The sequence below is a fragment of the Camarhynchus parvulus genome, unplaced genomic scaffold, assembly GCF_901933205.1.
Source record: "Camarhynchus parvulus unplaced genomic scaffold, STF_HiC, whole genome shotgun sequence".
In the NCBI taxonomy this organism is placed as follows: Eukaryota; Metazoa; Chordata; class Aves; order Passeriformes; family Thraupidae; genus Camarhynchus; species Camarhynchus parvulus.
The window spans coordinates 1-22,378 of record NW_022148864.1 but is presented as its reverse complement, the minus strand read 5'-3'; the positions used below and the strand labels follow the sequence as shown (position 1 = coordinate 22,378).

The window sequence follows — 22,378 nt, the reverse complement described above, 5'->3', positions numbered from 1 at the left end:
TGGGGTGTACTGGGGTGTACTGGGAATGGGGGTACTGGTTATACTGGGATGTACTGGGATATACTGGGTTATGCTGGGATATACTGGGATATACTGGGATATACTGGGTTATACTGGTTATACTGGGTATACTGGGATATACTGGGATATACTGGGTTATGCTGGGATATACTGGGATATACTGGGATATACTGGTCATACTGGTTATACTGGGATATACTGGGATGTACTGGGAGGGACTGGGAAGTTTTTCCTTTAAAAACGGGGCATGTTCCTTTAAGAAAGGGGCGTGTCCCTCTAAAAGGGGGCGTGTCCCGCTGTGTCCCCGCCCCCAGACCCGCCCCAGGCTCTCTGGGTGGAGGCCCCGCCCCCCAACACCACCTTCCGGGTGGGGGAGGGGCTGCGGCTGCTGTGCCACGCCCGGGGGGGGCACCCGGCCCCCAAACTCACCTGGAGCAAGGTGAGAACGGCCCGGATGGCCCCCAAAATGGCCCCAAATATTCCTTAAAATATCCCCAAAATATTCCTTAAAATATTCCCCAAAATATTCCTTAAAATATCCCTGAATATTCCTTAAAATATTCCCAAATATTCCTTAAAATATCCCCCCCAAATATTCCTTAAAATATCCCCAAATATTCCTTCAAATATTTCCCAAATATTCCTTAAAATATCCCCAAATATTCCTTAAAATATTCCCAAATATTCCTTAAAATATCCCCGAATATTCCCAAATATTCCTTAAAATATCCTCAAATATTCCTTAAAATATCCCCGAATATTGCTTAAAATATCCCAAATATTCCTTAAAATATTCTCAAATATTCCCAAATATTCCTTAAAAAATCCCCAAATATTCCTTAAAATATCCCCAAAATATCCCCAAATATTCCTTATAATATTCCCAAATATTCCTTAAAATAATTCTTAAAATATCCCCAAATATTCCTCAAAATATCCCCAAATATTCCTTATAATATCCCCAAATATTCCTTAAAATATTCCTTATAATATTCCCAAATATTGCTTAAAATATTCCCAAATATTCCTTAAAATATTCCCCGAATATTCCTTAAAATATCCCCAAATATTCCTTAAAATATCCCCAAAATATCCCCAAATATTACTTATAATATCCCCAAATATTCCTTAAAATATTCCCAAATATTCCTCAAAATATCCCCAAATATTGCATAAAATATTCCCAAAATATTCCCAAAATATCCTCAAATATTCCTTAAAATATTCCCAAATATTCCTTAAAATATTCCTTAAAATATTCCCAAATATTGCATAAAATATCCCCAAATATTGCATAAAATATCCTCAAATATTCCCAAATATTCCTTAAAATATCCCCAAATATTCCTTAAAATACCCCCAAAATATTCCAAAAATATTCCAAAAATATTCCAAAAAAATCCCCCAAAAAAATCCCTGAAATGTTCCCAAAATGATCCCAAAAAATCTCCAAAACATCCCAAAATCTCCCTTGAATAAGTTTAAAAAATTAAAAAAAAGCCAAAATCCCAAAAATCTCCCTAAAAAACCCCAAAAATTTTGCTCGATAATTCAAAAAATTCCAAAAAAACTCCCCCTAGAAATTTTTTTTAAATGCAAAAAAATCGTCCCAAAAATTTTTTAAAAATTCCCCAAAAAATCCCGAAACGTCTCCCGAAAGTCCCAAAACACTCCCAAAAAATCCCCCCCAAAAAAATTCCCCACCCCCGGACCCCCGAAAAAATTCAAAATATCCCAAAAATCTCCCCTAAAAATTAAAAAAAAACAAAAAAAAAATCCCAAATATCCTCCAAAAATCCAAAATATTCTCAATTTCCCCCAAAAATCCCCCCAAAAAATTCCCCCAAACCCCTCCCAGTCCCTCCCAGTTTATCCCAGTCCCTCCCAGTTTATCCCAGTCCCTCCCAGTTTATCCCAGTTTATCCCAGTTTGTCCCAGTTTGTCCCAGTTTGTCCCAGTCTCCCCAAGCCCCGCCCCCTCTCTCAGGACGGCCGCCCCCTCCCGGAAGCCCCGCCCCAGAGCCGCTCGGGTCACGTGACCTCGCGCGCGCTGCACGTGACGCTCGCGCCCGCCGACAACGGCGCCGACTTCCGGTGCGAGGCCCCGCCCACCCGCCAGGGCGCCCCGCCCACCCGGAGCGCCCCCGTGCGGCTGAACGTGATGTGTGAGAGCGGAGTGCGGATACTGGGGGGACTGGGATAAACTGGGAGGGACTGGGAGGGACTGGGAGGGACTGGGAGGGACTGGGATGTTACTGGTTTATACTGGGAGGGACTGGGATAAACTGGGAGGGAACTGGTTTATACGGGGAGGGGATTGGAGGGACTGGGGGGGACTGGGAGGGGATTGGGTTATACTGGGAAGGAACTGGGAGGGACTGGGAGGGAACTGGTTTATACTGGGAGGGACCAGGATAAACCGGGAGGCACTGGGAGGGACTGGGTTATACTGGTTTATACTGGGAGGGACTGAGAGGGGATTGGGAGGGACTGGGAGGGAACTGGTTTATACTGGGAGGGACTGGGAGGGGATCCAAACCAGTCCCTCCCAGTCCCTCCCAGTCCCTCCCAGTCCCTCCCAGTCCCTCCAGTCATCAGTCCTCCTCCTCATCCCAGTTCCCGCCCTCCCAGTCCATCCCAGTCTCTCCCAGTTCCAGCCCAGTCCGTCTCCATCTCGGTGTCCCCTCGGGAGCCCCCCCCCGGCCACGCCCTCTCGGTCACGTGCCGCGCTGGCCCCGCCCACCCGGCCCCGGAGCTCACCTGGATCCGGCCCGGCCACGCGTGAGCACCAGTATAAACCAGTATAGACCAGTGACCTTCCAGGAACACGACTGACCTCCCAGTATAAACCAGTTACCCATGAGAGCTTTCCCAGTAACCTCCCAGTAACTCCCAGTCCCTCCCAGTATAAACCGGTGACCTCCCAGTCCCCTCCCAATCCCCTCCCAGTTTATCCCAGTATATCCCAGTAACCCCAAACCCCATCCCAGTCCCTCCCAGTCCCTCCCAGTCCATCCCAGTTCAATCCCAGTCCATCCCAGTCCATCCCAGTCATTCCCAGTCCATCCCAGTCACTCCCAGTTCAATCCCAGTTCAATCTCAGTTCAATCCCAGTCCATCCCAGTTCCCTTCCAGTCCCTCCCAGTCCATCCCAGTCCCTCCCAGTCCATCCCAGTCCATCCCAGTCCCTCCCAGTCATTCCCAGTCCATCCCAGTTCAATCCCAGTCATTCCCAGTCACTCCCAGTCCATCCCAGTCCCTCCCAGTCCATCCCAGTCCCTCCCAGTCATTCCCAGTCCATCCCAGTCCCTCCCAGTCCATCCCAGTCCATCCCAGTCCATCCCAGTCCCTCCCAGTTCAATCCCAGTCACTCCCAGTTCAATCCCAGTCCATCCCAGTCCATCCCAGTCCCTCCCAGTTCAATCCCAGTCACTCCCAGTCCATCCCAGTCCTCCCAGTCCATCCCAGTCCATCCCAGTCCCTCCCAGTTCAATCCCAGTCCATCCCAGTCCATCCCAGTCACTCCCAGTTCAATCCCAGTCATTCCCAGTCCATCCCAGTCCATCCCAGTCCATCCCAGTCCATCCCAGTCCCTCCCAGTCACTCCCAGTTCCCCGCAGGGATCCGGGGCTGCCCCTCCCTCCCAGCCCCGCCCCCCACGGCGGGGTCACGGCGGGGTCACGGCTGCTGCTGCAGGGGGCGCTCGAGCTCCAGGATCAGCCAATCACGTGCCGGGCCTGGAGCGCGCGGCTGGGCGTGGCCGTCAGCTCCGCCCACGTCCTGCGCATGCGCCGTGAGAGAGCGGGAGGGACGGGGGGGAGCGGGGCGGGGGGTTCAACAGGGGAACTGGGGTTACTGGTTTGTACTGGGAGGGACCGGGAGGGGTTCAAAAGGGGAACTGGGGTTACTGGTTTATACTGGGATAGACTGGGAGGGGTTCAAAGTGGGAACTGGGGTATACTGGTTTGTACTGGGATATACTGGGAGGGGATTGGGAGTTACTGGTTTATACTGGGATGGACCGGGAGGGACTGGGAAGGACTGGGAGGGGAGGGTTATAAAGGGTTACTGGTTTATACTGGGAAGGACTGGGAGGGGTTAAAAAGGGGATTTGGGGTTACTGGTTTTTACTGGTTTATACTGGGATGGACTGGGAGGAGATTGGGGGAGTTACAAAGGGTTACTGGTTTATACTGGGAGTTACTGGGATGGACGTGGGAGCTAACCGCTGGTCTGTACCAGTCCGTACTGGTCCGTACTGGTCCATACTGGTCCGTACTGGTCCGTACTGGTCCGTACTGGTCCGTACTGGTCCGTACTGGTCTGTACTGGTCCATACTGGTCCATACTGGTCCATACTGGTCCGTACTGGTCCGTACTGGTCCGTACTGGTCCGTACTGGTCCGTACTGGTCCATACTGGTCCGTACTGGTCCGTAGCTGGTCGTACGCGTACTGGTCCGTACGGTCCGTACTGGTCCATACTGGTCTTGTCTATTTTTTAGGTATGGTGTATGTCGTACGGTCGCACGGTTGTTACTGGTATGTTCGTACTGGTGGGCGGCGGCCCTCGCTGGTTCTGGGGTCGAGGCCGTTTGGGTGTCGGTGCAGCCATCCCCCAGCCAGGGGTGAGCTGGGGTACTGGGGGGCACTGTCACTCCGGGTACTGGGAGGGACTGGGAGGGACTGGTTTATACTGGGAGGGATTGGGATTGACTGGGGATGGGATTGGGAGGGGTAAAAAGGGGTTTTGGGTTTGCTGGTTTATACTGGTTTATACTGGTGGGTTTGGTTACTGGGTAATGGAACTGGAGATGTATGGTTTTGGTGGAGCTGGGCTTACTGGGAGCCTGGGAGGGCTGGGTGTTACTGGGTGGGGGCACTGGCTGGGAGGGCACTGGGCGTTACTGGGAGGCTGGTTGTTACTGGGAGCACTGGGAGCACTGGTTGTTACTGGGAGGGCACTGGTTGTTACTGGGAGCACTGGGAGGGCACTGGGGCGTTACTGGGAGCTCTACAATATCTCTGGGTGGGCGTGGCCTCTCGCTGACCCCGCCCTTCCCCCCCGCGTGGCCCCGCCCCCAGAGGGCTCCCCGCGCTTCCGGCTCGCGCCGGGGGGCGCGCTCGTCATCGCCAACGTCACGCGCGGCGACAGCGCCGCCTACCGGGCGTGGTGCGTCAACGCCGAGGGCGGGGCCGGCGCTGACGTCACGCTGCTGGTCCAGGGTACGGGACAGCCCGAAAACAGCCGAATTCACCCCAAAACCACCCAGAATTCACCCCAAAACACCCTAAATTGACCCCAAAACCACACGGAATTCACGCCAAAAACACCCAAAATTCACACCAAAAACATCCCCAAAAATACCCCGAAAACACCCAAAATCAACCCCAAAACCACCCAGAATTCACACCAAAACCACCCCAGAATTCACCCCAAAAACACCCAAAATTCACACCAAAAACAACCCAAAATTCACCCCAGAAACAACCCAAAATTCACCCCAAAACCACCCGGAATTCACACCAAAAGCAACCAAATTCACCCCCGAAACAACCTAAAATGCACCCCAAAAACACCCAGAATTCACCCCAAAAACACCCAGAATTCACCCCAAAACCACCCAGAATTCACCTCAAAAACATCCCCAAAAATACCCCGAAAACACCCAAAATTTACCCCAAAAAAACCCCAAAATACAGCCCAGAAACCACCCAAAATTCACCCCAAAACCGCCCCAAAATTCACCCCCAAAACAACCCCGAATTTACCCCAAAATTCACCCCAAATTGAGCCCAAAACCACCCAAAATTCACCCCAAAATTCACACGGGATTAACCCAAAATTACCCTGGAATGAACCCAAAATTACCCCCAAATCACCCCAAAACCAACCTAAAAACACCCAAAATTCACCCCAAAAACACCCAAAATTCACCCCAAAAACAACCCCAAATTCACCCCAAAACACCCAGAATTCACCCCAAAAACACCCAACACCCCAAAACCACCCAATCCAAAACAAAACACCCCAACTCACCCCAAAACAACCCCAAATTGACCCCAAAACCAACCCCGAATTCACCCCAGAAACAACTCAAATTCACCCCAAAACACCCAAAATTCACCCCAAAACCACCCAAAATTCACCCCAAAACAACCCCAAATTGAGCCCAAAACCACCCCGGAATTAACCCCAAAAACCACCCAAAATTCACCCCAAAACAACCTAAAATCACCCCAAAATTCACCCCAAAATAACTGATTAACCCAAAATTCACCCCAAAAACAACCCCAAATTCACCCCAAAAACACCCCCGAATTCACCCCAAAAACACCCCAAAACCACCCCCAAAACCACCCCCAAATTCACCCAAATTACCCAAAACACCAAAACCCAAATTACCCCTAAAATCACCCCAAAACCACCCTGAACCCCAAAACACCCCAAACTTGAAAAATACCCCCAAAATGAACCCCAAAATACCCCCAAAAACACCCAGAATTCCCCCCAAAACACCCAAAATCACCCAAAACACCCCAGAATCACCCCAAAACCACCCCAAATTGAGCCCAAAACCACCCCGAATTCACGCCAAAACCACCCAAAATTCACCCCAGAAACACTCAAAATTCACCCCCGAAAACCTCCATTAAAATTACCCCGGAATAGACCCCCAAACCCCCCAAATCCTCCCCAAAACACCCAAAATTCACCCCAAAACCACCCCCAAATTCACCCCCAAAATCACCCCAAAATCACCCCCCCCCAAACCCCCCCCAAATCCCCCAACCCACCAAATTCCCCAAAATCCCCCCAAAACTCCCCCAAATCCCCCAAATCACCCAAACCCAATTACCCCAAATGGACCCAAAATTCCCCCAAAAACTGAATCCCCCAAATTGACCCAAACCCCCAAATCCCCCTGGACCCCCAAATCCCCCCCAAATCCCCCAAAACCACCACCCCCCAAACCCCCAAATCCCCAAACCCAAACCCCCCCCCCCCCCCCCTGCCCCAAAATCCCCCCAAAAATCCCCCCCACGGACCCCCCCAAATCCCCCTGGGACCCCCAAACCCCGAACCCCAACCCACCCCCAGGACCCCCAAACCCCAAATCCTCCCCAAATCACCCTGGGACCCCCCAATTGCCCCCCCCAAACACCCCCCAGGACCCCCGAAATCCACCCGGGACCCCCAAACCCCCCCCGAATCCCCCTGGGACCCCCAAATCCCCCATCCCCCAAACCCCTGCCCCACCCCCACCCCCAACACCTGGACCACCCCACCCCCCCACTGGGCCCCCCAATCCAAATCCTCCCCAAATCACCTTGGGACCCCCCAATTGCCCCCAAATCCCCTGGGACCCCCCAAATCCCCCCCAAATCCCCTGGGACCCCCCAATCCCCCAAATCCCCCCAGGACCCCCAATCCCCCAAATCCCCCCGGACCCCCATGGGACCCCAATCCCCCCAATCCCCTGGGACCCCCCAAATCCCCCCAAATCCCCCGGGACCCCAAATCCCCCCAAATCCCCCCCCCAAATCCCCCAAATCCCCTGGGACCCCCCAAATCCCCCTGGGACCCCCCAAATCCCCCCCAAATCCCCCTGGGAGCCCCCAGTTGCCCCCCCAAACACCCCCCAAATCCCCCCCAAATCCCCCCCCAGGACCCCCCTGACCCCCCCCCGTTGCCCCCCCAGTGCCCCCCCGCATCGTGCGCGCCCCCGACCCGGTGGTGGTGGACGAGGGGGGGGAGGGGCAGCTGCTCTGCGAGGCCCAGGGCAGCCCCCTCCCCCCGGGCAGCGTGCGGTGGGCGCGCCTGGTGAGGGGGAGGGGATTTTGGGGGGGGTTTGGGGGGTCCTGGGGGGGTTTGGGGGTGTCAAGGGGGATTTGGGGGGGGTTTGGGGGGTCCTCCGGGGGATTTAGGGGGGTCCTGAGGTGGATTTGGGGGTGTCAAGGGGGATTTAGGGGGGTCCTGGGGAGATTTTGGGGGGTCCTGGGGGGGTGGTTGAGGGAGTTTGGGGGGGTCCTGGGGAGGATTTGGGGGAAATTTGGGGGGTCCCGTGTGGATTTTGGGGGTCTTGGGGAGATTTTGGGGGGTCCTGAGGGGTGGTTGGGGGATTTGGGGGGGTCCCGGGGGGATTTGGGTGGATTTAACTGGGATTTGGGGGATCCTGAGTGGGATTTGGGGGTCCCAAGGGGGATTTGGGGGGTCCCGGGAATATTTGGGGGAGATTTTGGGGGGGCTGTGGAGGGGGTTGGGGGGGATTTTTGGGTGGATATTTCAGGGGCTGTTCTGGGCCTAATTTTGGGCTATTTTGGTGCCATTTTTGGGACCATGTTGGTGCCAATTTTGGGATATTTTGTATTTATTTCGGTGCCATTTTTGGGCTTTTTTGGGGCCATTTCAGGGCTATTTTTTTCCTACCTTTGATCGATTTCAAGGCTAGTTTTTGGCTGTTTTTAAGCTATTTTCGGGGCTATTCTTGGGGCTATTTTTGGGCTCTTTTTTGCGTACTTTTGGTCGATTTCAAGGCTAATTGTTTTGCTATTTTTGAGCTATTTCCGGGGCTATTTTTGGGCTATTTTGGTGCCATTTTTGGGCTATTTTGGGGCTATTTTGGTGCCATTTTGGGGCCATTTCAGGGCTATTTTTTGCCTGCTTTTGGTCGATTTCAAGGCTAGTTTTTGGCTATTTTTGAGCTATTTTCGGGGCTATTTTTGGGTTATTTTGGTGCCATTTTTGGGATATTTTGTATTTATTTTGGTGCCATTTTGGGGCTATTCTGGGGCTATTTCAGGGCTATTTTTTCATACTTTTGGGGTGTGGCTATTTTTGGGCTATTTCCGGGCTATTTTTTGGCTATTTTTGGTGCCATTTTGGGGTTATTTCAGGTATTTTTGCCTGCTTTTGGTCGATTTCAAGGCTAGTTTTTGGCTATTTTTGAGATATTTTCGGGGCTATTTTTGGGTTATTTTGGTACCATTCTTGGGGCTATTTTGGGGCTATTTCAGGGCTATTTTTTTGCTACTTTTGATCGATTTCAAGGCTAATTTTTGGCTGTTTTTGAGCTATTTTCGGGGCTATTTTTGGGTTATTTTGGTGCCATTTTTGGGATATTTTGTATTTATTTTGGTGCCATTTTGGGGCTATTCTGGGGCTATTTTGGGGCTATTTTTTCGTACTTTTGGTCGATTTCGAGGCTAATTTTTGGCTATTTTTGAGCTATTTCCGGGGCTATTTTTGGGCTATTTTGGTACCATTTTGGTGCCATTTTGGGGTTATTTCAGGGCTATTTTTTGCCTGCTTTTGGTCGATTTCAAGGCTAATTTTTTGCTATTTTTGAGCTATTTTCGGGGCTATTTTTGGGTTATTTTGGTGCCATTCTTGGGGCTATTTTGGGGCTATTTCAGGGCTATTTTTTTGCTACTTTTGATCGATTTCAAGGCTAATTTTTGGCTATTTTTAAGCTATTTCCGGGGCTATTTTGAGCTATTCTGGGGCTATTTCAGGGCTATTTTTTGCCTACTTTGGGTCGATTTCAAGGCTAATTTTTTTGCTATTTTTGAGCTATTTCCGGGGCTATTTTGGGGCTATTTTGGGGCTATTTCGGGGCTATTTTTTGCCTACTTTGGGTCGATTTCGAGGCTAGTTTTTGGCTATTTTTGAGCTATTTCCGGGGCTATTTCGGGGCTATTTCTCTTCAATTTCTCCTCCGTTTCCCTCTCTCCCCGCCCCAGGGTGACTCGGGGTCCCCCCTGGATCTCCCCGCGGGGCTGGAGCCGCTGCCGGGGGGTCCCGGGGGCGCCCTGAGGGTCTCGGGGGCGCGGCGGGACCTGGGGGCGCCCTACGAGTGCCGGGTGGACTCGGGGGTGCCGCCCCCCGCCCGCGCCATCGTCCGGCTGCTCGTCACGTGTGAGGCCCGGGGGCGGGGCTAAACGGGCCGGGGGCGGGGCTAAAGGGGTGGGGGAGGGGCTAAAGGGGGTGGGGTTCGTGTGGGGGGGTCAAATGGGGAGTGGGAGGGGTTAAATGGGGAGTGGGAGGGGTTAAATGGGGAGTGGGAGGGGTTAAACAGGGAGGGGAGGGGTTAAATGGGGAGTGGGAGGGGTTAAATGCGGACTCAGGGATGCCACGCCCCACCCAGGCGGCTCGTCGGATGTGAGAGGGGGAGGGGCTAAATCGTGCTGGGGGCGGGGCTAAAGGGGGTGGGGTTCATGGGGGAGGGGTTAAAGTAGGTGGGGTTCATGTGGGGGTTTTAAATGGGGAGTGGGAGGGGTTAAATGGGGAGTGGGAGGGGTTAAATGGGGAGTGGGAGGGGTTAAATGCGGACTCGGGGGTGCTGGTCAGAAGTGTGAGGGGGCGGGGCTAAACCGGGCTGGGGGAGGGGCTAAAAGGATGTGGGAGGAGCTAAAGCGGGTGGACTTAATGGGGGAGGGGTTAAATGGGGAAGGGGAGGGGTTAAAAGGAGCCAAGAAAGGGTTAAATGGGTGGGGGAGGAGCTAAGTGGGGCGGGGTTAAAGAGAGAAAGGGGAGGGGCTAAACAGGGTGGGGAAAGGGGGAGGAACCAAATGTAGGCGTGGCCACAATGGAGCAGCCAATAGGGATCGCCCCCATGCTGAATCAGCCAATAGGAGGCGGCCTCCTCCTGACCCCGCCCCCTTTTCCTTTTCAGATGGTCCCGAGATGGAGGCGGAGCCAGAGGAGGGGGCGGAGCCAGGGGTGGTGCTGGTGCCTGAGGGGGCGGAGTCAGCGACGCTGCGGTGCCGAGCCCGGGGAGTGCCGGGGGTGGAGCTAAAGTGGGAGAGCAATGGGCGGAGCCTGAGAACTGGGGAGCCGGGGTGAGGAACTGGGACAGACTGGGACAAACTGGGACAGACTCCGACAAACTGGGACAAACTGGGACAAACTGGGACAGACTGGGACAAACTGGGTCAAATTGGGACAGACTGGGATAAACTGGGACAGACTGGGACAGACTGGGAGGGGATTTGGGGTTACTGGTTCATACTGGTTTGGGGTTTCTCGTTACTGGTTTAGGGCTAGGGGTTACTGGGATGAACTGGGAGGGACTGGGACGAACTGGGATGAACTGGGAGGGACTGGGAATATCCCCCCAAAGCTACTCTGGGACCTCCCAGTCCCTCCCAGTATAAACCAGTAACCCCAAATCCCCTTTTTACCCGTTCCAGTTCTCTCCCCCAGTTCCCTCTCAATCCCCTCCCAGTGCTCCCAGTTCCCTCCCAGTAACCCCAAATCCCATTTTAACCCCTCCCAGTCCCCTCCCAGTCCCTCCCAGTTCATCCCAGTATAAACCAGTAACCCCAAATCCCCTTTTTACCCATTTCAGTCCCTCCCAATCCCCTCCCAGTTCCCTCCCAGCCCCTCCCAATCCCTCCCAGTCTATCCCAATCCCCTCCCAGTCCATCCCAGTCCATCCCAGTCCATCCCAGTCCCCCCCAGTCCCCCCCAGTCCCTCCCAGCACCCCAGTAACCCCAGTCTCCCCCCACCGGTCCCAGTTCTCCCTTCCGGGAGCTGCAGTGGCGCGAGGGGCCCTGGACCAGCTCCGTGCTCAGCGTCGCCAACGTCACCGCGGCGCGGGCGCTCCTGCGCCGCCGCTTCCTGCGCGCCCCCGCCCGCCCGCCCGGCCCGCCCGCTACGCTATCACGGCGCCCAGCGCCCGCCGACCGGGGGCACTGGGAGCACTGGGAGCACTGGGAGCACTGGGAGCACTGGGAGCGCTGGGACGCGGCCAACGGCACCGTGGGCGCCTTCGACTGCGTGGCCACCAACAAGAGGGGAACGGCCAGGAGGAGGCTGAGGCTGCGGCTGGGCGGTGGGGACGGGGTTAAACTGGGAGGAACTGGGAGGGGATTGGGATAAACTGGGAGGGGACTGGGATAAACTGGGAGGGACTGGGATGGACTGGGAGGTGAACTGGGAGGGACTGGGATGGACTGGGAGGGGATTGGGGGGGTATTGAGAGATACTGGTTTATACTGGGAGGGACTGGGGGGGGATTGGGAAGGACTGGGAGGGGTAAAAAGAGGATTTGGGGTTACTGGTTTATACTGGGAGGGAACTGGGATGGACTGGGAGGGACTGGGGGGGTATTGAGATATACTGGTTTATACTGGGAGGGACTGGGGGGGATTGGGAAGGACTGGGAGGGGTTAAAAGGGGATTTGGGGTCACTGGTTTATACTGGTTTGTGGTTTGGGGTTACTGGGAGGGGCTTGAAGAGCACTGGGAAGTTACTGGGAGCACTGGGAAGGCCCTTAGCGGTTACTGGGAGGGACTGGGAGGGGTTGAAAGGGGTTCTGGGGTCACTGGTTTATACTGGTTCGGGGTTTGGAGTTACTGGCAGGGCACTGGGATGTCACTGGGAGAACTGGGAGGGAACTGGGATGGACTGGGGAGGGCTCACAGGTGGATTTGGGGTGACTGGGCTATACTGGGAGGCACTGGGATCACTGGTCTCACACCGTGTCCCGGCCCCGCCCCCAGACCGCCCGGACCCGCCGCGGGCCCTGCGGCTCTCGGGGCTCTCGGGGACCTCGCTGAGCCTGGCCTGGGAGCCCGGCTGGGACGGGGGCCTGCCCCAGCACTTCCTGCTCCGGTACGGGCCGCCATGACCCCCCCCGAGCCACTTCCGGTCCCTGTGACGTCACTCCCGTCCCTCCCAGACCGACTTCCGGTCATTTAGGGCGATGCTAGGGACACTTCCGGTCTTTACGGCCCAACTTCCGGTTGTGTTGTGTCACTTCCGGTCGGCTCCTACTAACTTCCGGCTGTTTTAATTGTTCTCTGTCTTGCTTCCGGTCTCCCCAACCCAACTTCCGGTTCTCGAGTCACTTCCGGGCAGCCCATACCAATTTCCGGCCGCTTCCAATCGTTCTCGGTGTTACTTTCGACCCCCCGCAACTTCCGGTTCTGTTGTGTCACTTCCGGTCCGCCCATCCCAACTTCCGGCCTCCTATTTTGTTCTCTGTGTTCCTTCCGGTCTGCCAACACCAACTTCCGGTTTTTCGTGTCACTTCCGGTTCTCTCACCCCGATTTTTCTTTTATGATTGGTTTCTTTTTTGGCCCCGCCCACTCTTCATCCCCCACGGGGTTTCCCGGCCCCTCCCACTCCACTTCCGGCCACGCCCTTTCCTCAGTTTTTCTCCGCTCCTCCCCCACAGCGCGGACGGGCCGGACGCCCCTCCCCCACCCGCCCATCTCGTCACTTCCGGTTTCTCCCTCACGCTGGGCGGGCTCCGCCCGGACACGCCCTATGACGTCACCGTGCGCGCACGCAACGCCCGAGGGGAGAGCGCCCCCGTGAGGCTACGAGCCGTCACTTCCGGTAGGGAAATGGCGCCAAAAACCCCAAAATTAATGAAAGGAGGAGGGGGCAGGGCCCGGGGGTGACGTCAGAGGATTGGAGGGAGCAAAAATGGCCGCCGGAAGTTGCATGAGGGGGACTTCCGGTTCTAACACGGAAGTGGTGAATTGCCGGGAATGGGATTTTTTGGTAACCGGATGTATCTGGGGCGGAACCGGAAGTGAGGGTGGACAAAACAGGAAGTGGGTGGAGAAACAGGAAGTCGCTTCTTTGCGTGGTAAAAATCGGGGTGTGAATGAAAACCGGAACCGGAAGTCACAGCAGCACCGGAAGTTCGGGACAAACCCGGAAGCAGCCGGCAGGAATGGCTGAAAGGGGATGGGCCTGGCTAGGATGAAACCCGGAAGTGACTGGACACTGACCGGAAGTGCGGTTTTTTCACTTTCCCTTTCCCCCAGCCGTTCCCGAGGCCCCGCCCCCGGTGTGGGCGGGACCGGAAGCGCCTCCCGGGGGCGGGGAGGACCCGGCCGTGCCCGTCCTGCAGGGGGCGCTCGGCGCCATGGCCGGGACCCTCCTGGCGGCCCTGGGGGCGGGGCTTGGCTGCTGCTACTTCCGGTGGGGGCGGGGCCGCCGAGCGGGAGCAGAAAGGGAGGAGACGGTGAGGGGGGGGAGGGGCGGGGTGGGGGAGGGGCGGCTGTAAATGCAGGAGCAGGGGAGGGGTAAATTTGGATGTGGGGGAGGGGCGGTTCTGGGGGTGGGGGAGGGGCAGATTAAGGAATGGGGAGGGGCCATTGAGGTGTGGGGGAGGGGCGGGTTTAGGGTTGAGTTTAGAGGTGGGGGAGGGGTGGTTTTGAGGGTGGGGAAGGGGCGGTCTAGGACGTGGGGAAGGGGCAGGTTTTGGGGTGGGGGAGGGGTGGATTTAAAAGCGGGGGAGGGGCAGATTTGGGGATGGGGAGGGGCCGGTTTGTGGTGTGGGAGGGGCAGTTTTGGGCTGGGGAGGGGCCATTTGTGGGCGTGCCCTGCTCTGACCCCGCCCCTCCCCTCCCCCACCCCCCCAGCCCAGCTCCCAAGGCTCCCGGGCCCCGCCCAGCTCTGGCTCCGCCCCCTGGGACCCTCCCAAGGGTGAGTGGGGGGGAGGGGCAGGGTGGGGGGGGGGGGGCCGTGCCCATCCCCCTCCCCTCACCTGCTGCCCCTCCCCCCCCTTTAGGGGCGGAGCCTCACCTGTACGAGGAGGTGGAGCCGTGGGGGGGCTACGAGGAGGTGAGGGGGGGAGGGGTTTGGGGGTGGGGGAGGGGCTTCGTGTGGGGGAGGGGCTGAGGGGATATTTGAGGGTGGGGGAGGGGATTTAGGGGTGGGGGAGGGGCCTCAGGTGGGGGAGGGGCCACAGGAGGTGTTTCGGGGAGGGGGAGGGGCTTCCAAGAGCAGCTCCGGCCCCTCCCCCTTCATTCCCCTCCCCACCCCAGGTGCCCCCGGAGCCGCTCGTGACCCCCCAGGGAGAGCTGGTCTGAGGGGGCGGGGCCTCGGCCAGAGCCACGCCCACAAATAAACCACGGCCACAAAATAAACCACGGCCACAAATAAACCACAGCCACAAATAAACCACAGCCACAAATAAACCACGCCCATTCCCAGTTCAAACCAGTCCCTCCCAGTCCATCCCAGTCACACTCCAACACTCAGGTACAGCTCTAACATCACCTTTATTGCCGTCCCAGTCCCTCCCAGTCCCTCCCAGTCTGTCCCAGTCTGTCCCAGTCTGTCCCAGTTTATCCCAGTCTGTCCCAGTTCGGGCTATCTCAGCCCCAGTCTGTCCCAGTTTGTCCCAGTCTGTCCCAGTCTGTCCCAGTTCGGGCTATCTCAGCCCCAGTTTGTCCCAGTCTGTCCCAGTTTGTCCCAGTCTGTCCCAGTTCGGGCTATCTCAGCCCCAGTCTGTCCCAGTCTGTCCCAGTTTATCCCAGTCTGTCCCAGTTCGGGCTATCTCAGCCCCAGTCTGTCCCAGTTTGTCCCAGTCTGTCCCAGTCTGTCCCAGTTCGGGCTATCTCAGCCCCAGTCTGTCCCAGTCTGTCCCAGTTTGTCCCAGTCTGTCCCAGCTCGGGCTATCTCAGCCCCAGTTTCTTCTTCTCGCGCTGTTTGTCCCAGCCTGCCCCACCTCCGGTTCTCATCCTTCCATTTGTTCTTGGCGCCTTGATTGGGCCACCTCCCCAGGTTCCGATCCTTGCCGGGGCGCTTACGGTACTTGGAGGGCCTGGGACAAACTGGGATTAACTGGGAGGGACTGGGATGGACTGGGAGGGACACTGGGAGGGACTGGGACAAACTGGGAGAAACTGGGATGGACTGGGAGGACTGGGAGGGACTGGGAGGGACTGGGATAAACTGTGAGGGACTGGGAGGGAACTGGGATGGACTGGGAGGGACTGGGTTAAACTGGGATAAACTGGGAGGGACTGGGATGGACTGGGATGGACTAGGATGAACTGGGAAGTTTGGAGTCACCGAGGTTCCCACCACAGCCCCAGTGTCCCCAAAATCCCCAATTTTTCCAAAATCCCAAACGCCGTCACTGTGTCCAATACCCAAAACGTTCCTGATGTGTCCACAATGTCCCCTCGATGTCCCCAATGTCCCCAGCATCCCCAGTGTCCCCAGTGTCCCCTGGGTGTCCCCAACATCCCCAATGTCCCCAGGATGTCCCTTGGGTGTCCCCGGTCACCATTCATCCCCTGACGCACCCAATGTCCCCAATGTCCCCAACTATGTCCCCAATGGTGTCCCTGTACCCGTTCATTCATACCGGCCACAATCCCCAGTCAGGATGTCCCCAACATCCCCAGTGTCCCCAATGTCCCCAATGTCCCAAATCCCCTCGATATCCCCAATGTCCCCAAGGATGTCCCCAGTCACCGTTCATCTCGCGCGTGGCGCACACGCAGTCATTGGGGTCCTTGAAGGACACGAAGCCGCAGCCCCAATGTCCCCAATGTCCCCAGGGTGTCTCCAACGTCCCCAACGTCCCCAATGTCCCCAATGTCCCCAATGTCCCCAGGGTGTCTCCAACGTCCCCAATGTCCCCAATGTCCCCAACAATGTCCCCAATGTCCCCAACAATGTCCCCAATGTCCCCAGTCACCGTTGTGTCTTTCATTGGGGTCCTTGAAGGACCTGTCCCCAATGTCCCAGGGTGTCCCCAATGTCCCCCAGGATGTCCCCAATGTCCCCAAGCCCCCCAATGTCCCCAGGGTGTCCCCGCTGTCCCCAATGTCCCCAACAATGTCCCCAATGTCCCCAGGGTGTCCCCAAGCCCCCATTGTCCCCAATGTGCCCAATGTCCCCAACCCCCCAATGTCTCCAATGTCCCCCCAATGTCCCCAATGTCCCCGGTCACCGTTCATCTCGCTCATGGCCCTCACGTAGTCGAAGGACACGAGGCCGTAGCCCCAATGTCCCCAACATCCCCAATGTCCCCAACATCCCCAATGTCCCCCAGTGTCCCCAACCCCCCAACGTCCCCAATGTCCCCAAGGATGTCCCCAGTCACCGTTCATCTCGCGCATGGCGCGCACGTAGTCGTTGGGGTCCTTGAAGGACACGAAGCCGTAGCCCTTGGTCTTGCCCGAGCGCTTGTCCCGGATCACCTTGGCCTTGAGGAAGGACGGGAAGCGCCCGAAGGCGCGGCCCAGCGTCTCGTCGTTCACCTCGTTGCCCAGGTCGCCGCAGAAAATACGGAAATCGTCTGAATTTGGGCGAAAAACGGCGATTTTGGGTCATTTCGGGGTCGCCGAAAAGTGACGGGACCAGCACGAAATTTTGGGGTCATCGTGAAGTTCTGGGGTCGTAACCCAACCCAGGATCTCGTCATTGATCTCATTGCCAAAATCCCCACAAAAAAATGTGGAAATTGTCTGAAATTGGGGTGAAAAACGGCGATTTTGGGTCACTTTAGGGTTATTGGGGAGTTACGGGATCAGCAGGAAATTTTGGGGTTACGGAGAAACCTCAGGGCTGTGACCTGGTTCAGAATCTTGTCATTGATCTCATTCCCCAACTCCCTACAAAAGATCTGGAAATTGTCTGAAACCGGGGCAAAAAACGGCGATTTTGGGTCATTTTGGGGTCGCCGAAAAGTGACGGGATCATCAGGAAGTTTTGGGGTCATCGTGAAGTTCTGGGGTCGTAGCCCAACCCAGGATCTTATCATTGATCTCATTGCCAAAATCCCCACAAAATGTGCTGGAAGTTGTCTGAATTTGGGGTGAAAAACGGCGATTTTGGGTCACTTTGGGTTATAGGGTCGTTAATGAAGTTATGGGATCGTCATGGGGTCATCCAGGGTTATGGGGACACCCCAAAGGTCACGCGGTGACCTCCAATCCCCTCCCAGTACAAACCAGTCCATCCCAGTACAAACCAGTAACCCCCCAGTCCCTACCAGTATAACCCAGTATCTCCCAGTTTATCCCAGTATGACCCAGTCCCTCCCAGTTTATCCCAGTATAACCCAGTCCCTCCCAGTACAAACCAGTCCATCCCAGTAACCCCAATCCGCAAACCAGTAACAACCAGTAACCCCCCAATCCCCTCCCAGGACAAACCCGTCCATCCCAGTAACCCCCCAGTATAAACCAGTAACCTCCCAGTCCCTCCCAGTTCTCCCAGTTCCACTTCCAGTTCATCCCAGTAACCCCTGGAGCCCCTCCCAATCCCATCCCAAACCTCTCCCAGTACAAACCAGTCCATCTCAGTATAAACCAGTAACCCCCCAGTCCCTCCCAGTCCCTCCCAGTCCCTCCCAGTCCCCCCCAGCGTCCCACTCCAGCAGGCTGGGATCCTCCCAGCTGCTCCCGGCCGCCGTGCGGATGCAGCGCTTCAGCCGCTCGCCCCGCCCCTTCCGCTTGTCCTCGGCCGCCGGCTCCGCCCCCACCTGGCGGACAGCTGTCAATCAATCGCCCGGGACACGCCCGCCCCACCCCAGCCACGCCCACCCTGAAAAAAACCCTAAATTTGGAGGTTCCGCCTCTTTTTGGATAGACCCAAGCTATCTTTGCGGACAGCTGTCAATCAGCAGGACACGCCCACTCCATCACAGATACGCCCACTCTGGTCTAGCCACGCCCACCAAGCACAACTTCCTAAATTTGGAGGTTCCGCCCTCTTTTTCACAGCTCCACCCCCATCCTGAGGGACAGCTGTCAATCACCTGGGACACGCCCACACCACCCGGGACACGCCCACCCAGACTAAAAACTGTAAATTTGGAAGCTCCGCCCCTTTTTCAATAACCCTGCTTCATCCTAAAAAGCACCTGTCAATCACCCCAGCCACGCCCACCCCACCGTGGCCACGCCCACACCCAGCAGGAAAACTTTAAATTTGAGGCTCCGCCCCCTTCTGGAGAGCCCCACCCCCATCCTGATAGGCACCTGTCAATCATCTGGGACACACCCACCATCTAGCCACGCCCACACCAATCTGGCCACACCCACCCAGAAGAAAACCCCCAGATTTGGTGGCTCCGCCCACTTTTCCCAACCCCCGCCCCAGGCTGATTGGCACCTGTCAATCAGTCAAGACAATAACCACACCCACACCAATCTGGCCACGCCCACCCTCCAGGTAACTGCACCACCCACCCCAGAGGCTCCGCCCCTTCCCTGCAGCTCCACCCATTTTTTGATGGACACCTGTCAATCAATGGGGGTCTATCCAGGGACACGCCCACCTCAATTTGACCACGCCCACTTCCCCCTCACTTGCCACGCCCCTTTGTCATAGCCACACCCACCCTGAATACCTGCCAATCATTTCCTTAAGCCACACCCACTTCCTTTCAGCCCCACCCACTCCAAGCACTGACCCCACCTCCTGTAGCCCCACCCATCCCTTTAAGCCCCGCCCCTTACATTTAACCCCACCCACTTCCCTCAGGCCCCACCCACCCCGTTTTCAACTCAGGCCCCGCCCACCTCAGGCACAGGAAAGGGCGGGTCCTGTGGGCGTGGCCTGCGCAGGGGGCGTGGCACCGGTGCGATGTGGGCGGGGCCAGGACGCGGCTCTGGAGGAGGCGTGGCTATGGCGGGGGGCGGAGCCGGGAGGCTGGGGCCAATCCGGGGCTCCTCAGGGGGCGGAGCCCGAGGGGGCGGAGTCTCCTCCTGTGGGGGAGCGGTCAGAGATGTTTAAGGGGGTGGGGCCTCGTGTGGGAGGGGTTAAAGGGCTGGGTCAAAGGGGGCGGGGTTAATGGGGGTGTGGTTAAAGGGTGAGGGACTAAAGGAAAAGAAAGGGTGGGGCCAAAGTGGGTGGGGCTAAAAGGGGAGGGGCTAAAATAGAATCAATTTAAGGGGAGGAGCCAAAAGAATGAATTTAAGGAGAGGGGCTAAAGGGGGTGGGGTTGAAGTGGGAGGGGCTATAAGAATTAAAGGGGAGGGGCTAGACAGGGTGTGGTTAAAGGGGGAGGAGCTAAAAGAGAATTAAGTAAAGAGGTGGGGCTAATGGGGGTGGGGCTAAAAGGGGAGGGGCTTGAACTGAACCAATTAAAGGGGAGGAACTAAAGGGGGTGGGGTTTAAAGGGGAGGGGCTTAATCTAGCAATTGAAGGGGAGGAGTCAAGAGGGGCGTGGTCTGGAGGGGTGGGGCCTTCAGGGAATGGGGCTTAAAAGGGGTGTGGCCTCCTGTGGGGGAGGGGTTAAAAGGGGTGGGGCCACATGGGAGGGGTTAAAGGGGAGGGGTTAAAAGGGGGCGGGGCCACAGGGGGACACCAAGGTGACACTGGGGGGTCCTGGGGACATTTGGGGCCATCTGGGGACACCGAGGTGACACTGGGGGGTCACAAGGCCACCTGGTGACATTTGGGGACACTCGGTGACACTGACCGGGGCGCGGCGGGGCGGGGCCGGGTACACGGTGGGCGCGGCCTGGATGACGGGCGGGGTCGGTTTGGGGGCCCGGGGGCCGGGGCGCTCGGGGTCCCCCCGCGGCCACCGGGGGCAGGGGGGGCACGGGAGCCCCTCCCCCCCCCGCCTGAGGGGACAAACGGCGCTCAGGACGGGCGGGAAAACGGCAAAAAACGCAAATCCTGACCCAAAACAACCCCGAAATCCCGCAATGAAACATCCCGAATTTCTGCGCTAAAAAAAAAGCCCAAATTCTGCCACAAAACCCCCAAAATTCAGCAATGAAATATCCCAAATTCTGCACAAAAAAACCCCAAATTCTGCCACAAAAACCCCAAAATTCTGCAGCAAAAAATCCCAAATTCTGCCCCCGAAAAGCCCCAAATTCTGCCCAAAAAAAGCCCCAAATCCTCCTCAAATTCCCCTTAAAAATTCATTTAAAAATAATCAAAATTCTCTCCCAAAAAACCCCCAAATTCCGCCCAAATTCCACCAGTCCTTCCCAGTTCATCCCAGTCCCTCTCAACGGACTCGCAGCTCCCCCTGGCGGCGTCTTTGGGAACTGCAGCGTCCTCCCAGTCCCTCCCAGTCCATCCCAGTCCTTCCCAGTCCCTCCCAGTCCATCCCAGTCCTTCCCAGTCCCTCCCAGTCCATCCCGGTTCAACCCAGTCCCATTCCCAGTTTAACCCAGTCCCTCCCAGTCCCATTCCCAGTTTGTCCCAGTCCCATTCCCAGTCCGTCCCACTTTAACCCAGTCCCATTCCCAGTTTGTCCCAGTATATCCCAGTCCATCCCGGTCCCATTCCCGGTTCCTCACTCACCGCTCCGGCCGCTCTCAGGGCCCCTCCCCCGCCCATCGTTGCCCCCAGGGGGGGGGTGGGGGGCGGTCTCTGCAGTGGGGGAGGGGCGAGCAGCAGGGGGGGGGCGGGGGGGGCCCCCAGGGGAGGCCCCACCCCCACCATGGCGCCGGGGGGGGGCCGCAGGGCCAGGGGACCCCGGGGACCCGCTGGGGACACAAAGGGGGGGACAGGGGGGGTCACCACAGGGGTCACGGGGACACCGAGTGTTCACAAACGTTCCCAAATCCCCCAAAAAATGCACCCAAAAATGTCCCCGAACCACCCCAGAAATGTCCCCAAAAATGTCCCCAAACCCCCAAAATGTCCCTAAACGCCCCAAAATGTCCCCAAACCCCCCCAAAATGTCCCCAAAACGTCCCCGAATCACCCCAAACATGTCCCCAATGTCATCCCAGAAACACGCCCCCAAAAATGTCCCCAAACCCCCAAAATGTCCCCAACCCCAAATGTCCTCGACGCCTCCAATGTGCCCCCAAAATGTCCCCAAACCTCCCAAAAATGTCCCCAAACCCCCAAAAATGTCCCCAAAAACGTCCCAAATCACCCCAAAATGTCCCCAATGTCCTCCCAGAAACAGGCCCCCCAAAATGTCCCTAAACCCCCAAAAATGTCCCCAAAGCCCCCAAAAATGTCCCCAAAATGTCCCCAAACCTCCCAAAAATGTCCCCAAACCCCCAAAAATGTCCCCAAAAACGTCCCAAATCACCCCAAAAACGTCCCCAATGTCCTCCCAGAAACACGCCCCCAAAATGTCCCCAAACCCCCAAAATGTCCCCAAAGCCCCCAAAAATGTCCCCAAAATGTCCCCAAAGCCCTCAAAAATGTCCCCAAACCCCCAAAAATGTCCCCAATGTCCTCCCAAAAATACGCCCCCAAAAATGTCCCCAAACCCCCCAAAATGTCCCCAAAATGTCCCCGAATCACCCCAGAAACCTCCCCAGTGTCCCCCCAAAAATGTCCCCAATGTCCCCAATGTCCCCAGTGTCCCCAATGTCCCCAATCAACTTCCCCCCAATTTTCCCTCAATGTCCCCAACCCCAAATGTCCCCAACATCCCTAATGTCCCCCCAATGTCCCCAAACCCCCCCCAATGTCCCCAATGTCCTCCCAACCCCATACTGTCCCCAATGTCCCCAAAACCCCCCAATGTCCCCAACGTCCCCAATCCCTAAATGTCCCCAATGTCCTCAACGTCCCCAATGTCCCCAAACCCCCCAGTGTCCCCAATGTCCCCAATGTCCCCAACCCCCCCAATGTCCCCAATGTCCCTGTCCCGTACCGGT

The 22,378-nt window shown here is 56.6% G+C and overlaps 2 protein-coding genes across 2 annotated transcripts in view; one reads left to right on the top strand and one right to left on the bottom strand.

Moving 5' to 3' along the window:
• Positions 1–14,933, top strand: part of NPHS1 (NPHS1 adhesion molecule, nephrin) — a 28,304-nt gene extending 13,371 nt beyond the window's left edge. The window contains exons 9-24 of the mRNA XM_030970867.1: positions 336–460; positions 2,008–2,185; positions 2,672–2,801; positions 3,668–3,813; positions 4,525–4,561; positions 5,001–5,245; positions 7,723–7,844; positions 9,764–9,938; positions 10,696–10,861; positions 11,541–11,857; positions 12,529–12,640; positions 13,207–13,370; positions 13,808–14,007; positions 14,408–14,471; positions 14,557–14,609; positions 14,813–14,933. Of these exons, the coding sequence (XP_030826727.1) occupies positions 336–460; positions 2,008–2,185; positions 2,672–2,801; positions 3,668–3,813; positions 4,525–4,561; positions 5,001–5,245; positions 7,723–7,844; positions 9,764–9,938; positions 10,696–10,861; positions 11,541–11,857; positions 12,529–12,640; positions 13,207–13,370; positions 13,808–14,007; positions 14,408–14,471; positions 14,557–14,609; positions 14,813–14,857 (2,279 nt within the window). The 3' untranslated portion in view covers positions 14,858–14,933. The remainder of the gene's footprint in view (positions 1–335; positions 461–2,007; positions 2,186–2,671; positions 2,802–3,667; positions 3,814–4,524; positions 4,562–5,000; positions 5,246–7,722; positions 7,845–9,763; positions 9,939–10,695; positions 10,862–11,540; positions 11,858–12,528; positions 12,641–13,206; positions 13,371–13,807; positions 14,008–14,407; positions 14,472–14,556; positions 14,610–14,812) is intronic.
• Positions 14,934–16,282: 1,349 nt separating this feature from the next.
• LOC115917132 (RNA-binding protein 42-like) lies at positions 16,283–21,241 on the bottom strand (the record flags this gene model as incomplete). The annotated part of the gene is given in 7 exon segments (XM_030970866.1): positions 16,283–16,293; positions 16,888–17,082; positions 18,150–18,270; positions 19,313–19,498; positions 20,215–20,291; positions 20,293–20,362; positions 21,057–21,241. Coding segments are annotated over 7 exon segments (845 nt in total), but the record flags the coding sequence as incomplete, so codon positions are not given.
• Positions 21,242–22,378: the final 1,137 nt, after the last annotated feature.